Genomic DNA, 13,350 nt, shown 5'->3' on the forward strand with positions numbered 1-13,350 from the left:
CGATGGCAGAAGGCAGCAATGAAGCTTTTCAACCTGGTAGTAGTCCATGTTTATCAATGCCAACCCCAACAACTGCCCTCATGTTAGGCACTAACACTGGCGGAGATAAGGCCAGATAGAAACTGGAGGCGACAACCATAGTTTAGATCTGGAATCCTGGCTGGTCCTCAGCAGGACTGGACTGTGCCATACATGTTTCCATTTTAATTTGAAGGTTTAACTCTCACTGCTCCAATGGAATTCCCAGATATTCTCTCACTTTCTTCCACCAACAATTGAAGAACACTTGAACAATGGATGACAACCTACTTAAAAGAAATGGATTTTAGTTTGATAAAATTCAAATTTTGGACAGCCCCAAATTCACTGCTAGCCAAACTGATGGTAAACCATCGGCCAAATCACAGAGTTCATCCTGGTGTCCAGGCCAACATTCCTCCCTCAACCAACACCACCAAAAATAGATTTTCTAGTCATTCATTTACTGTTTGTGGGCCCTTGCTGTGTGCAAATTGGCTGCTGCATTTGCCTACATATATCAACAGCTACTGGACTTAGAAAGTAATCCATTAGTTGTTAGCAATTTGAGATGTCCTGAGGCCATGATAAGGTGTTATAGAAATGCAAGTTCTTTCTTATTGTGAAGAGTGGGGAAGCAAAGCATCCCAAAATCAGTAACTCAAATAGTCTTCAAAGAATCAAGGTCATTATACACCAACCAAATCCACTAACTAAACCCAGTAACTATAATTCCTAACTAGAACCACCAACCATAACCACTAACAAAACCCAGTAACTACAACCACTAACAAATCCCACTAACCAGATTCAATTTTTTAAAAGATCTCATTACTTTTCTCATGCTGTATACAATTAAGGCCTTATTTCCACTCTCTGTGGTAAATGGCATTAGTGATAGATAATGCAACACAAACTGTGTCTCATATACACTGCCCGAGAACAAAATTATCTTTCACCCAATTCCCACTACAGAATAGCACAGAATAGGAGGTTTGCTGCCATTATTTTGTCAGACAGGTTGCCTGCAGGCTACTCCATTCAGGACTCGGGTCTCCGAACCTCAGTTTATAATTGTATTCTGTTGATTTATACACATGGGACTTGTTTTGTCATTTGTCTGGATGATCAGGAGCTGGAGAAATGGAATGACAGGATGTGAGAGTTGTCACTCTGCTCCATTGTACATTATTCCATTTCTTTCCGCAGCTGTAGTACCACTTTCCTGTACTTGGGGCACATTAACTCTCAATTGGCACCTGCTATGAAGAAAGATCTTCAACACTGGCACAAAAGCAGCATGGCCGGTGCACCAAGGGATATTGAACCCACTCATTTATATATGATGCCCAGTCAATCACTTTATGCCAAGGGCCAAGGCAGCATTGGAAATCTACTGGGAACACATTTTGCACGGAGAGTCTATGTGAGACGCAATGCCCAACAAGTCAGTCAAATTGAAGCCCTGAAACATCACCAGGGTCTCAAAACTTCCTGGACTTGTCCTCGTTATCAACACCTTTGTCATACCTCCACACAACCTGGCCATTCCTCTCCCACCAGCCGCCGCCCCCCCCACCGTGCCCCCCCGCCCAACAGATTAGAGAACTGGAGCAGCCATTAGTCCCAAAAACTGTAGCATAGAATCATATAATGGTTACAGCACAGAAGGAGGCCTTTTGGCCCATCGAGCCTGTGCCGGCTCTCTGCAAGAGCTAGTCCCACTCCCCCACAATATCCAGCAGGTGGCAGGTACCAAACCACAAGATGTGGAAAAGGCCCTGGGATCAATTTAGAGTACACATCCAATAGCAACAATTTCAATACCCACAAGCAATTCATATTATTAGTCCAAACTAAGAAACCATTTACTGTAGCATTGCTTATTCCTGTTGAAAAACAGTAGTAGATACATTCAATTCCATGGAAGTACCTGGGGCATTGCTTGGTCATGTGATACAACACTAAGGCTGCATTTGTCTGGAGTTCTTCTACAGAACATTCCACTGCTTGTTAATTGCCTGCCCTCGTGTGGGATCCATTTCTCTGCTGCCTCTGATATTGTTCACCATTCATCTCATAGTATTTGAGGGATGTTGCAGTGGGGTCAAAGCAGAGGCAGAGGGAGTCCCTCTCTGAACTTTGTACACACGTAGACAGATTAACCTTCCCACGACAGGCGGGAGAGGGTCGGGAGGTGGATTAAAAATGTTAAATGGCAAAACGCGTCCCCATGGCTGTCAGCATGTATAAGGCGGCAAGTTGCTTGGCGTGCCTGTGCCCTGTCTTGGAGACCCGACAGCGAAATGGAGAAAGGAGCTGCTGGCTGGAGAAGGCAAGTGCTTTTTAGAGCATTCCTTGTGAGTGAGGAGCAGCAGGAACAGGTACAGATCCACAGACACTGACTGATCCTGGGGTACAGATCCACAGACACTGACTGATCCTGGGGTACAGATCCACAGACACTGACTGATCCTGGGGTACAGATCCACAGACACTGACTGATTCTGGGGTGCAGATCCACAGACACTGACTGATCCTGGGGTACAGATCCACAGGCACTGACTGATCCTGGGGTACAGATCCACAGGCGCTGACTGATCCTGGGGTACAGATCCACAGACACTGACTGATCCTGGGGTACAGATCCACAGACACTGACTGATTCTGGGGTACAGAGCCACAGACACTGACTGATTCTGGGGTACAGATCCACAGGCACGGACTGATCCTGGGGTACAGATCCACAGACACTGACTGATTCTGGGGTACAGATCCACAGGCACGGACTGATCCTGGGGTACAGATCCACAGACACTGACTGATTCTGGGGTACAGAGCCACAGACACTGACTGATCCTGGGGTACAGATCCACAGACACTGACTGATTCTGGGGTACAGATCCACAGACACTGACTGATTCTGGGGTACAGATCCACAGACACTGACTGATCCTGGGGTGCAGATCCACAGACACTGACTGATTCTGGGGTACAGATCCACAGACACTGACTGATCCTGGGGTACAGATCCACAGACACTGACTGATCCTGGGGTACAGATCCACAGACACTGACTGATTCTGGGGTACAGATCCACAGACACTGACTGATTCTGGGGTACAGATCCACAGACACTGACTGATCCTGGGGTACAGATCCACAGACACTGACTGATCCTGGGGTACAGATCCACAGACACTGACTGATTCTGGGGTACAGATCCACAGGCGCTGACTGATCCTGGGGTACAGATCCACAGGCACGGACTGATCCTGGCGTACAGATCCACAGACACTGACTGATTCTGGGGTACAGATCCACAGACACTGACTGATTCTGGGGTACAGATCCACAGGCGCTGACTGATCCTGGGGTACAGATCCACAGGCACGGACTGATCCAGGGGTACAGATCCACAGACACTAACTGATTCTGGGGTACAGATCCACAGACACTGACTGATTCTGGGGTACAGATCCACAGGCACGGACTGATCCTGGGGTACAGATCCACAGACACTGACTGATTCTGGGGTACAGAGCCACAGACACTGACTGATCCTGGGGTACAGATCCACAGACACTGACTGATTCTGGGGTACAGATCCACAGACACTGACTGATTCTGGGGTACAGATCCACAGACACTGACTGATCCTGGGGTACAGATCCACAGACACTGACTGATTCTGGGGTACAGATCCACAGACACTGACTGATCCTGGGGTACAGATCCACAGACGCTGACTGATCCTGGGGTACAGATCCACAGACACTGACTGATTCTGGGGTACAGATCCACAGGCGCTGACTGATCCTGGGGTACAGATCCACAGGTGCTGACTGATCCTGGGGTACAGAGCCACAGACACTGACTGATCCTGGGGTACAGATCCACAGGCACTGACTGATCCTGGGGTACAGATCCACAGACACTGACTGATCCTGGGGTACAGATCCACAGACACTGACTGATCCTGGGGTACAGAGCCACAGACACTGACTGATCCTGGGGTACAGATCCACAGACACTGACTGATCCTGGGGTACAGATCCACAGGCGCTGACTGATCCTGGGGTACAGATCCACAGACACTGACTGATCCTGGGGTACAGAGCCACAGACACTGACTGATCCTGGGGTACAGATCCACAGACACTGACTGATCCTGGGGTACAGATCCACAGGCACTGACTGATTCTGGGGTACAGATCCACAGACACTGACTGATTCTGGGGTACAGAGCCACAGACACTGACTGATCCTGGGGTACAGATCCACAGACACTGACTGATCCTGGGGTACAGATCCACAGGCGCTGACTGATTCTGGGGTACAGATCCACAGGCGCTGACTGATCCTGGGGTACAGATCCACAGGCGCTGACTGATTCTGGGGTACAGATCCACAGGCGCTGACTGATCCTGGGGTACAGATCCACAGGCGCTGACTGATCCTGGGGTACAGATCCACAGACACTGACTGATTCTGGCGTACAGAGCCACAGACACTGACTGATCCTGGGGTACAGAGCCACAGACACTGACTGATCCTGGGGTACAGATCCACAGACACTGACTGATCCTGGGGTACAGATCCACAGGCGCTGACTGATCCTGGGGTACAGATCCACAGACACTGACTGATCCTGGGGTACAGATCCACAGGCACGGACTGATCCTGGGGTACAGATCCACAGGCACGGACTGATCCTGGGGTACAGATCCACAGACACTGACTGATCCTGGGGTACAGATCCACAGACACTGACTGATCCTGGGGTACAGATCCACAGGCACGGACTGATCCTGGGGTACAGATCCACAGACACTGACTGATTCTGGGGTACAGATCCACAGACACTGACTGATTCTGGGGTACAGATCCACAGACACTGACTGATCCTGGGGTACAGATCCACAGACACTGACTGATCCTGGGGTACAGATCCACAGGCACTGACTGATTCTGGGGTACAGATCCACAGACACTGACTGATTCTGGGGTACAGATCCACAGGCGCTGACTGATTCTGGGGTACAGATCCACAGACACTGACTGATCCTGGGGTACAGATCCACAGGCGCTGACTGATCCTGGGGTACAGATCCACAGACACTGACTGATCCTGGGGTACAGATCCACAGGCACGGACTGATCCTGGGGTACAGATCCACAGACACTGACTGATTCTGGGGTACAGACCCACAGGCACTGACTGATTCTGGGGTACAGAGCCACAGACACTGACTGATTCTGGGGTACAGATCCACAGACACTGACTGATTCTGGGGTACAGAGCCACAGACACTGACTGATTCTGGGGTACAGATCCACAGGCACTGACTGATTCTGGGGTACAGATCCACAGACACTGACTGATCCTGGGGTACAGATCCACAGACACTGACTGATCCTGGGGTACAGATCCACAGACACTGACTGATTCTGGGGTACAGATCCACAGACACTGACTGATCCTGGGGTACAGATCCACAGGCACGGACTGATCCTGGGGTACAGATCCACAGGCGCTGACTGATCCTGGGGTACAGATCCACAGGCACGGACTGATCCTGGGGTACAGATCCACAGACACTGACTGATCCTGGGGTACAGAGCCACAGGCACTGACTGATCCTGGGGTACAGATCCACAGACACTGACTGATCCTGGGGTACAGATCCACAGACACTGACTGATCCTGGGGTACAGAGCCACAGACACTGACTGATTCTGGGGTACAGATCCACAGGCGCTGACTGATCCTAGGGTACAGATCCACAGGCACGGACTGATCCTGGGGTAGAGATCCACAGGCGCTGACTGATCCTGGGGTACAGATCCACAGGCGCTGACTGATTCTGGGGTACAGATCCACAGACACTGACTGATCCTGGGGTACAGATCCACAGGCGCTGACTGATTCTGGGGTACAGATCCACAGACACTGACTGATTCTGGGGTACAGATCCACAGACACTGACTGATCCTGGGGTACAGATCCACAGGCGCTGACTGATTCTGGGGTACAGATCCACAGGCGCTGACTGATCCTGGGGTACAGATCCACAGGCGCTGACTGATTCTGGGGTACAGATCCACAGGCGCTGACTGATCCTGGGGTACAGATCCACAGGCGCTGACTGATTCTGGCGTACAGAGCCACAGACACTGACTGATCCTGGGGTACAGAGCCACAGACACTGACTGATCCTGGGGTACAGATCCACAGACACTGACTGATCCTGGGGTACAGATCCACAGGCGCTGACTGATCCTGGGGTACAGATCCACAGACACTGACTGATCCTGGGGTACAGATCCACAGGCACGGACTGATCCTGGGGTACAGATCCACAGGCACGGACTGATCCTGGGGTACAGATCCACAGACACTGACTGATCCTGGGGTACAGATCCACAGACACTGACTGATCCTGGGGTACAGATCCACAGGCACGGACTGATCCTGGGGTACAGATCTACAGACACTGACTGATTCTGGGGTACAGATCCACAGACACTGACTGATTCTGGGGTACAGATCCACAGACACTGACTGATCCTGGGGTACAGATCCACAGACACTGACTGATCCTGGGGTACAGATCCACAGACACTGACTGATCCTGGGGTACAGATCCACAGGCGCTGACTGATCCTGGGGTACAGATCCACAGACACTGACTGATCCTGGGGTACAGATCCACAGGCACGGACTGATCCTGGGGTACAGATCCACAGACACTGTCTGATTCTGGGGTACAGACCCACAGGCACTGACTGATTCTGGGGTACAGAGCCACAGACACTGACTGATTCTGGGGTACAGATCCACAGACACTGACTGATTCTGGGGTACAGAGCCACAGACACTGACTGATTCTGGGGTACAGATCCACAGGCACTGACTGATTCTGGGGTACAGATCCACAGACACTGACTGATCCTGGGGTACAGATCCACAGACACTGACTGATCCTGGGGTACAGATCCACAGATACTGACTGATTCTGGGGTACAGGTCCACAGACACTGACTGATCCTGGGGTACAGATCCACAGGCACGGACTGATCCTGGGGTACAGATCCACAGGCGCTGACTGATCCTGGGGTACAGATCCACAGGCACGGACTGATCCTGGGGTACAGATCCACAGACACTGACTGATCCTGGGGTACAGAGCCACAGGCACTGACTGATCCTGGGGTACAGATCCACAGACACTGACTGATCCTGGGGTACAGATCCACAGACACTGACTGATCCTGGGGTACAGAGCCACAGACACTGACTGATTCTGGGGTACAGATCCACAGGCGCTGACTGATCCTAGGGTACAGATCCACAGGCACGGACTGATCCTGGGGTAGAGATCCACAGGCGCTGACTGATCCTGGGGTACAGATCCACAGGCGCTGACTGATTCTGGGGTACAGATCCACAGACACTGACTGATCCTGGGGTACAGATCCACAGGCGCTGACTGATTCTGGGGTACAGATCCACAGACACTGACTGATTCTGGGGTACAGATCCACAGACACTGACTGATCCTGGGGTACAGATCCACAGGCGCTGACTGATTCTGGGGTACAGATCCACAGACACTGACTGATTCTGGGGTACAGATCCACAGACACTGACTGATCCTGGGGTACCTCACTCAACTGAGCTATTCTCTCTGCGTGAGCCGGGACAGTGAGTATCAGCAGGTAGCCAAGCTGAACCTGGCTCCCCTGTATATACGCACTCCAGCAGGACAGTAATCAGGAATGCGAACCCTTTCTGACTTTTCGCATCCTTAGCTGTGGGTGATTGAAGTGTCCCTGCCGGCTGAGATCAGCTACCTCAGCACAGATTGGGTTTCAAACCTTAGCCCTTCCGCTGCATGGCGAAGCTCCATTCCGCATTTGCCAACTATACCACTGGTGGGCCTTTCAGACTAATATTTAAACAGGGAGTAAAGGTTAACTGCGAAGCACTAATCTCAAAGAGCTCCAATGACAAACTGCTTGAGCAAAGCGAGAGCAGCTTGTAACTGACACTCCCTCCTCCCATATTATTAATTCTCCTGACGTGTACTTTGGAGGTCCTGTTAAGGTTCAGGTTCCTTCTTGCTCCAGTCGTAGCTGGCATGACAGTCACCGATGGTCCGTGCCGTTGGTTCAAGATTTGGCAACGGTGGTGAAGGGCTAACAATGCCAGCAGTCAGCGGAAGCTTGTTTTGACATGATGTGCACAGTAACTTAGGAACAGGAGCAGGCCATTCAGCCCCTCGAGCCTGATCCACCATTTAATTAGATCATGGCTGATCTGTGTCTAAACTCCATTTATCCGCCTTGGTTCCATAACCCTTTGGTTCCATAACACTTAATTATTATTATTTTGTATGGCTGATGTAGATATAGAGCAACAACTATAATTTTACATTTAGGTGGTTAAGCCAGCTAATTGCATTAGGGGTAGCGGAGTGTATCGCTGTACTGCCTCCTTTGTATTTGTGAATTTGTGGCATATGTTTCATGGTCTGTTCTGGGTGACCACAGTCACACACTGGAGAGTTTTTAATTTTCCATTTGTGCATCAAGTCTCCGCATCTGCCATGGTTTGTGCGTACAGGGTTCAGGGTTTCCTATAAGCTTTGCAGAAGATTGAAGCCAGGGATCTTCTGCGTTGGGTCTTTCACAAGGTGTTTGTGACTTCTTGTGAACAACATTGCCTAACAAAATCCTATCAATCTCAGGTTTTAAATTTTCAATTGACCTAGCCTCAACAACTTTTTTGGGTGGGGGAGGAGTGAGCTCCAGATTTCTACAATCACTCTACCAATCCTTCCTCCTAAAGTTAGCTATTTACAGCTAACTTTATTCAGACAGAAGTGAAACGAATGTGCCAAGGGTTATGCCTTTTACCCACCCCCTTCGGAGAAGAAATCCACTGGTCTGAAACAGGGTGGGCATCCCTCAAACCCCCTTTAAAAAAAATCAAGACGCCCCAATAGCACATCTTGCTGGGACAGTAAATAATTACGTTTCATAAGATGATGCGAGTTATACCTGTAACAGGAGATAATATTTAAAATATATAAAGTGCACATTATACGGGAATTTCGATAGTTTTGAGCTATTTACACATTTATAGATTTACATATATTCAATGTGCCCCTTCCTCCCCCACTGCCAAAGGTGGGCGCTCTTATTGAGATTGTTCATAGTCTGCACATCACACTTGCGTCTTCCCTGTGGTCACAGTTGTGGACATCCCAGCCAATGTGCGAGCACTGGGTGAGTGAGCTCTCGTTCCCTTTGCATTTTAAGTTGTCGAGGTGGATGATGCCGGCGCCCTGCCCGAAATACGCCTCCACCTTGGCGGCCAGGGCGCTGCCACAGCCCAGCTGCCTGCAGACCACCACAGCGGCCCTGCGGTCCCAGGCGTCGTCGCAAACCGTCCCCCACTGCGCCATCAGGTAGATCTCCACCCGGCCTTCACATCGGTGACGTCCATTCACCAGTCGGATTTGCGATTCTAAAGGGACGGGGGGGGGGGGGGAAATAAAAAAAAAATCAAACCAAATGACGGCACGAACTAACTCTTTTCTAGTTACAGGAGGCATCGGCCGAGAATTTGCTGGGAATATAATGACCAGTCAAATGCGCCGGCTGTTTGTGTGTGTAAGAAAAAAAAGAGCCAGCAATTTGTGGTGATAAAGAGTTGTAAACTGGACAATTTGAGTTAGCCTCGCGAAAACCAGAGCTCGCCGTCAACCTCCCCGCCAATTTCAAGGAAGTTCTGCATTTGTGCAGTAACTACGGATTCAAATTTTCGAGCTGATGGGTGAGAATAAAATCTAACAAACAGGGCACTCTTCCAGATGTACCACTCCAGTAAGTTCTGGGCCATTTGGAAAATCATCAACACTTAATACTTCTGAATGGCTCTTCCTGAATACATGCAAGTGTGGACACATCCAGAAAAAAAGGCATTTAATAACATTCACGCTTATTATAGTTTGCTCTACATAATGTACGTAAAGGCCCAACATTATAATATTTATAACTTCAGTATTCCCAGATCACAGTTAAACTTTTTCCGTACACTATGCATTTTTTGCCTGTAACTTTCCCCCCTTCAGTGCTCCCTTGTACATGATCAGCTTCCCTTATTTTCCTTCCTTTTGCTGTGTGTTTTCTGCCCTATTCATACTGGAGCCCTGAAATGTTCACCATTGCTTTGGAAGACCTAACGTAGGCAGGCCCACTACAAGACAGAGCAGAATGTGGGGGGACAAAGATTGAGGCAAGGTTATAATGGGCTGAAGGAGACCAGCATCACAGGCCAAGCACTGTGGTGTTACTGGAGCAGATGCAAGTAGTATTTCACATGGATTGCAGTGGTCTATGTGTCCAATGCTATAAATTTATGGCCCTGTTCGAAGCTAAGATTGGGGGGCTAGAAGAAGCCTCACCACAGCTTCTCAGGGCAATTAGGGATGAGCAATAAATGCCAGCCTTGCCACCAATGCCCAGACCCTTAGAATGATTCTTTTAAATTAAGCATTCATGGTTCTCCCCTTGGCTGGGTGAGTAAAGCACTGTCTAGTGTGCTGCTAATTCACGCAGACCAGAAGGTCGCAGGTTCAAGCCCATCAATCAGGGCAGGAGTTGAGATGCTGCAATTGGCTCCGGAGTCCCTGGGAGGGGAAAATTCACCAGAGTTCCTGCTGCTACTCAATATCCAGTGACCCCTCTGGAAAGCAGATGTCAGACGAAGACAGGGTTGGGTTCCTTGACCAAACATCCTGCCAACACTCACTGCCCGTGCTCACACAGGAAGACTGGTCACTTGGATGATGTATTAAAGAGGTACTGCACTTCCGCGTGATTCAGTGGGGTTGAGATTCATGGGTGGGAGTGCAAAACGGATAGCAGATCGGCAGCCCGTTTTACACTCCACTCGATTTTCTTTTCCATGAGAATATCCTCCCCAGTATCTTCAAGAGAATGGGTGAAGGGGACAATGTTAGGTATTTATTTCTGATTTTCCAGTTGATTCCTTCTCTACTACACCACCAACACCAAACTTCTGTCTTGCAACGAAAGGTTTCCGGTTCCAAAGCCGTAATGAGTTCTAATTTCTCACCTGTAGAAGGTGGAAAATAAATACATCCTTAAATTCTAAAAAGAATCCCCTGCTCTTTTGATACAACACTCAACTCATGAGACTAGGATTGGAGTGGGTCAGATTAACACACCAACCATGGGCCTCATTTTATTTTGCAGTGTGCTGCCCCAGGTTGACCTGTCTTATTCTGTTTTTTTATTCATTCACTCTAAGGATCTGGGCATCTCTGGCAAGGCAGGCATTTATTGCCCATCCCTAACTGCCTTGAGAAGGTGGTGGTGAGGCTTCTTCTCGCCCCATGTATAAGACAGCCCTCCCAATCTTGGCTCCGTGTCCAATGTTGTTTGATTGCGCCCCTGTGAAGCGCCTTTGTTAAAGGCACTATATAATTGCAGGTTTTTTGTTATTTTGTTGTAAAATTTAGTCTGCCTGCCATTCCATTTTTAAGCATAAACGGGGCAGTAGGCAAATGTAAGTCAGCCCCCATATGTTTAACTGTCAATTGAAGAAAATTAATTTTTATAGATTCGTAAACTGAACCAGAAATGAACAGAGTCACAGAAATGTCTATTCAAAGTACTCTGAAAATGCAACTTGCTACAGAGTATGAAGCACTCCATTCACAGACTAGGCTGAATTGGCTTGCTTTCAACGAGTGGGACTGGGTAAATTCAGATTAAAGGAAGTCCAAACCCAAAATGTATGCTTAACAAAAGCGTTGAGGCTGAATGAGGCTGTTGGATACAGGCTGGAACTTGACAACCAATAATCTGCCAAATAAAATGTACAATAACTTCCTCAGCAGACCACAGGGGACTCAGAATCATACTCTGCAAATCTGCGGAGGCATTTGACTAGTATAGTACAGGGATTCAGGTACACCAGCAAATCGCCAAGAAAAATAGATATACCCAGTAAATTATCAAAAAAATGGACCAAAATAGACTCCGGGGAGAATACATATGCTTTCCATTAAGTCTGGTGCATAAATTTCAGCTTCACAATTGCTTTTATGGCTCCTGAATAAAAGGCAGTGGCTTAAATACCAAAGCAAATTTATTTTGTTAATGTGTACAGTATGTATACATTGAAAATGGCACCTGTGCATATGGTATAGGGTTGTTTAATTTATGATGTGGATTTTCTGTAACTGTGCAGCCAATCCTAACACATACATACCACACATAGACATACACCAAACACACCACACATATACTGCAAATACACACACTGCACACACCACACACACATGATCAAGAAGAGATTCCCAGTTTGATGATGTAGGCAGAGTCAAAGCACAATCAATAAAGACACACAGTTGAAGGATGTTGGTGGAGGCTGGGGGTGAGACACGATAGCGATAGTGTAGCAAAGATAAGCAGTGAAAGTCGACCCAGTACTGATGTATTCATCACTTAATTCAAGAACACTGGCCAAATAAAGCGATCAGACCATGTTCCCATGGTTACCATAGCCCACTGCAGACACTTCTGAAATAGTTTAATGATTACTGAATATTTGTTCACTGCAGCCACAGAGCACTTACCTTCTGCAACCCTCACCACTTGTGACGTTCTTATAGTGGTTATTACTGGTGCTTGTTTACCAGAACCCGTTGCCTCAGGAGCTTTATACTCTAAAACAACAGTGAGAGAGAGAGAGGTCTCCATTAGTGAAACGTGAACTGTCTGGTAATTTTGGCTATCTTAATCCCTTTTCACACAGATTTGTTTATTCATCGAGAATATTGAAATAGGGCCAAATCCTTGGCCTTTCAAAGTGCTTTTTAAAAGGAAGCCCCGGGGCCACAAAATATACACAGCACATATATTTAAAATAAAATCCAGCATCTTTTCCATTCAGATGACTTGGTCTATTAGTGCTACGATTTGAATGGTGGTACCTCAGTGCCCTTGTTGTTTTGTTTGCTTACAATGTACTGGCAGATCTCCCATGGCATTGCTCATAGTGAGTCAAGGATTGGCTGTTTTATATTAATAGGGTGTCATGCCATGCAATGCCTGTTGTATGATCAGGGGTATGATTTTTCCACTTTTGACCTGTATCTTTCCTACCTCCTCAATTCTGATTTGCTTCCATTTTACTCTGAGCCAATCAACGAAGTGTGACAGAAAGTAGGTGTATCACTTATAGGAAGTGCAAACTATGCACACGATTTTCTTAACATATCACTACCGGAT

At 48.2% G+C, this 13,350-nt stretch overlaps 1 protein-coding gene across 1 annotated transcript in view; it reads right to left on the reverse strand.

Annotated features, from left to right (window-relative positions):
* Positions 1–9,236: 9,236 nt before the first annotated feature.
* Positions 9,237–13,350, reverse strand: part of LOC147102070 (scavenger receptor cysteine-rich domain-containing group B protein) — a 63,019-nt gene continuing 58,905 nt past the window's right edge. The window contains exons 10-11 of the mRNA XM_085964234.1: positions 12,696–12,785; positions 9,237–9,553 (exon numbers count right to left, since the gene is read on the reverse strand). Of these exons, the coding sequence (XP_085820360.1) occupies positions 9,237–9,553; positions 12,696–12,785 (407 nt within the window). The remainder of the gene's footprint in view (positions 9,554–12,695; positions 12,786–13,350) is intronic.

The sequence above is a fragment of the Somniosus microcephalus genome, chromosome 22 (assembly GCF_052327205.1).
Source record: "Somniosus microcephalus isolate GS21.2 chromosome 22, FLI_Smic_1.0, whole genome shotgun sequence".
In the NCBI taxonomy this organism is placed as follows: domain Eukaryota; kingdom Metazoa; phylum Chordata; class Chondrichthyes; order Squaliformes; family Somniosidae; genus Somniosus; species Somniosus microcephalus.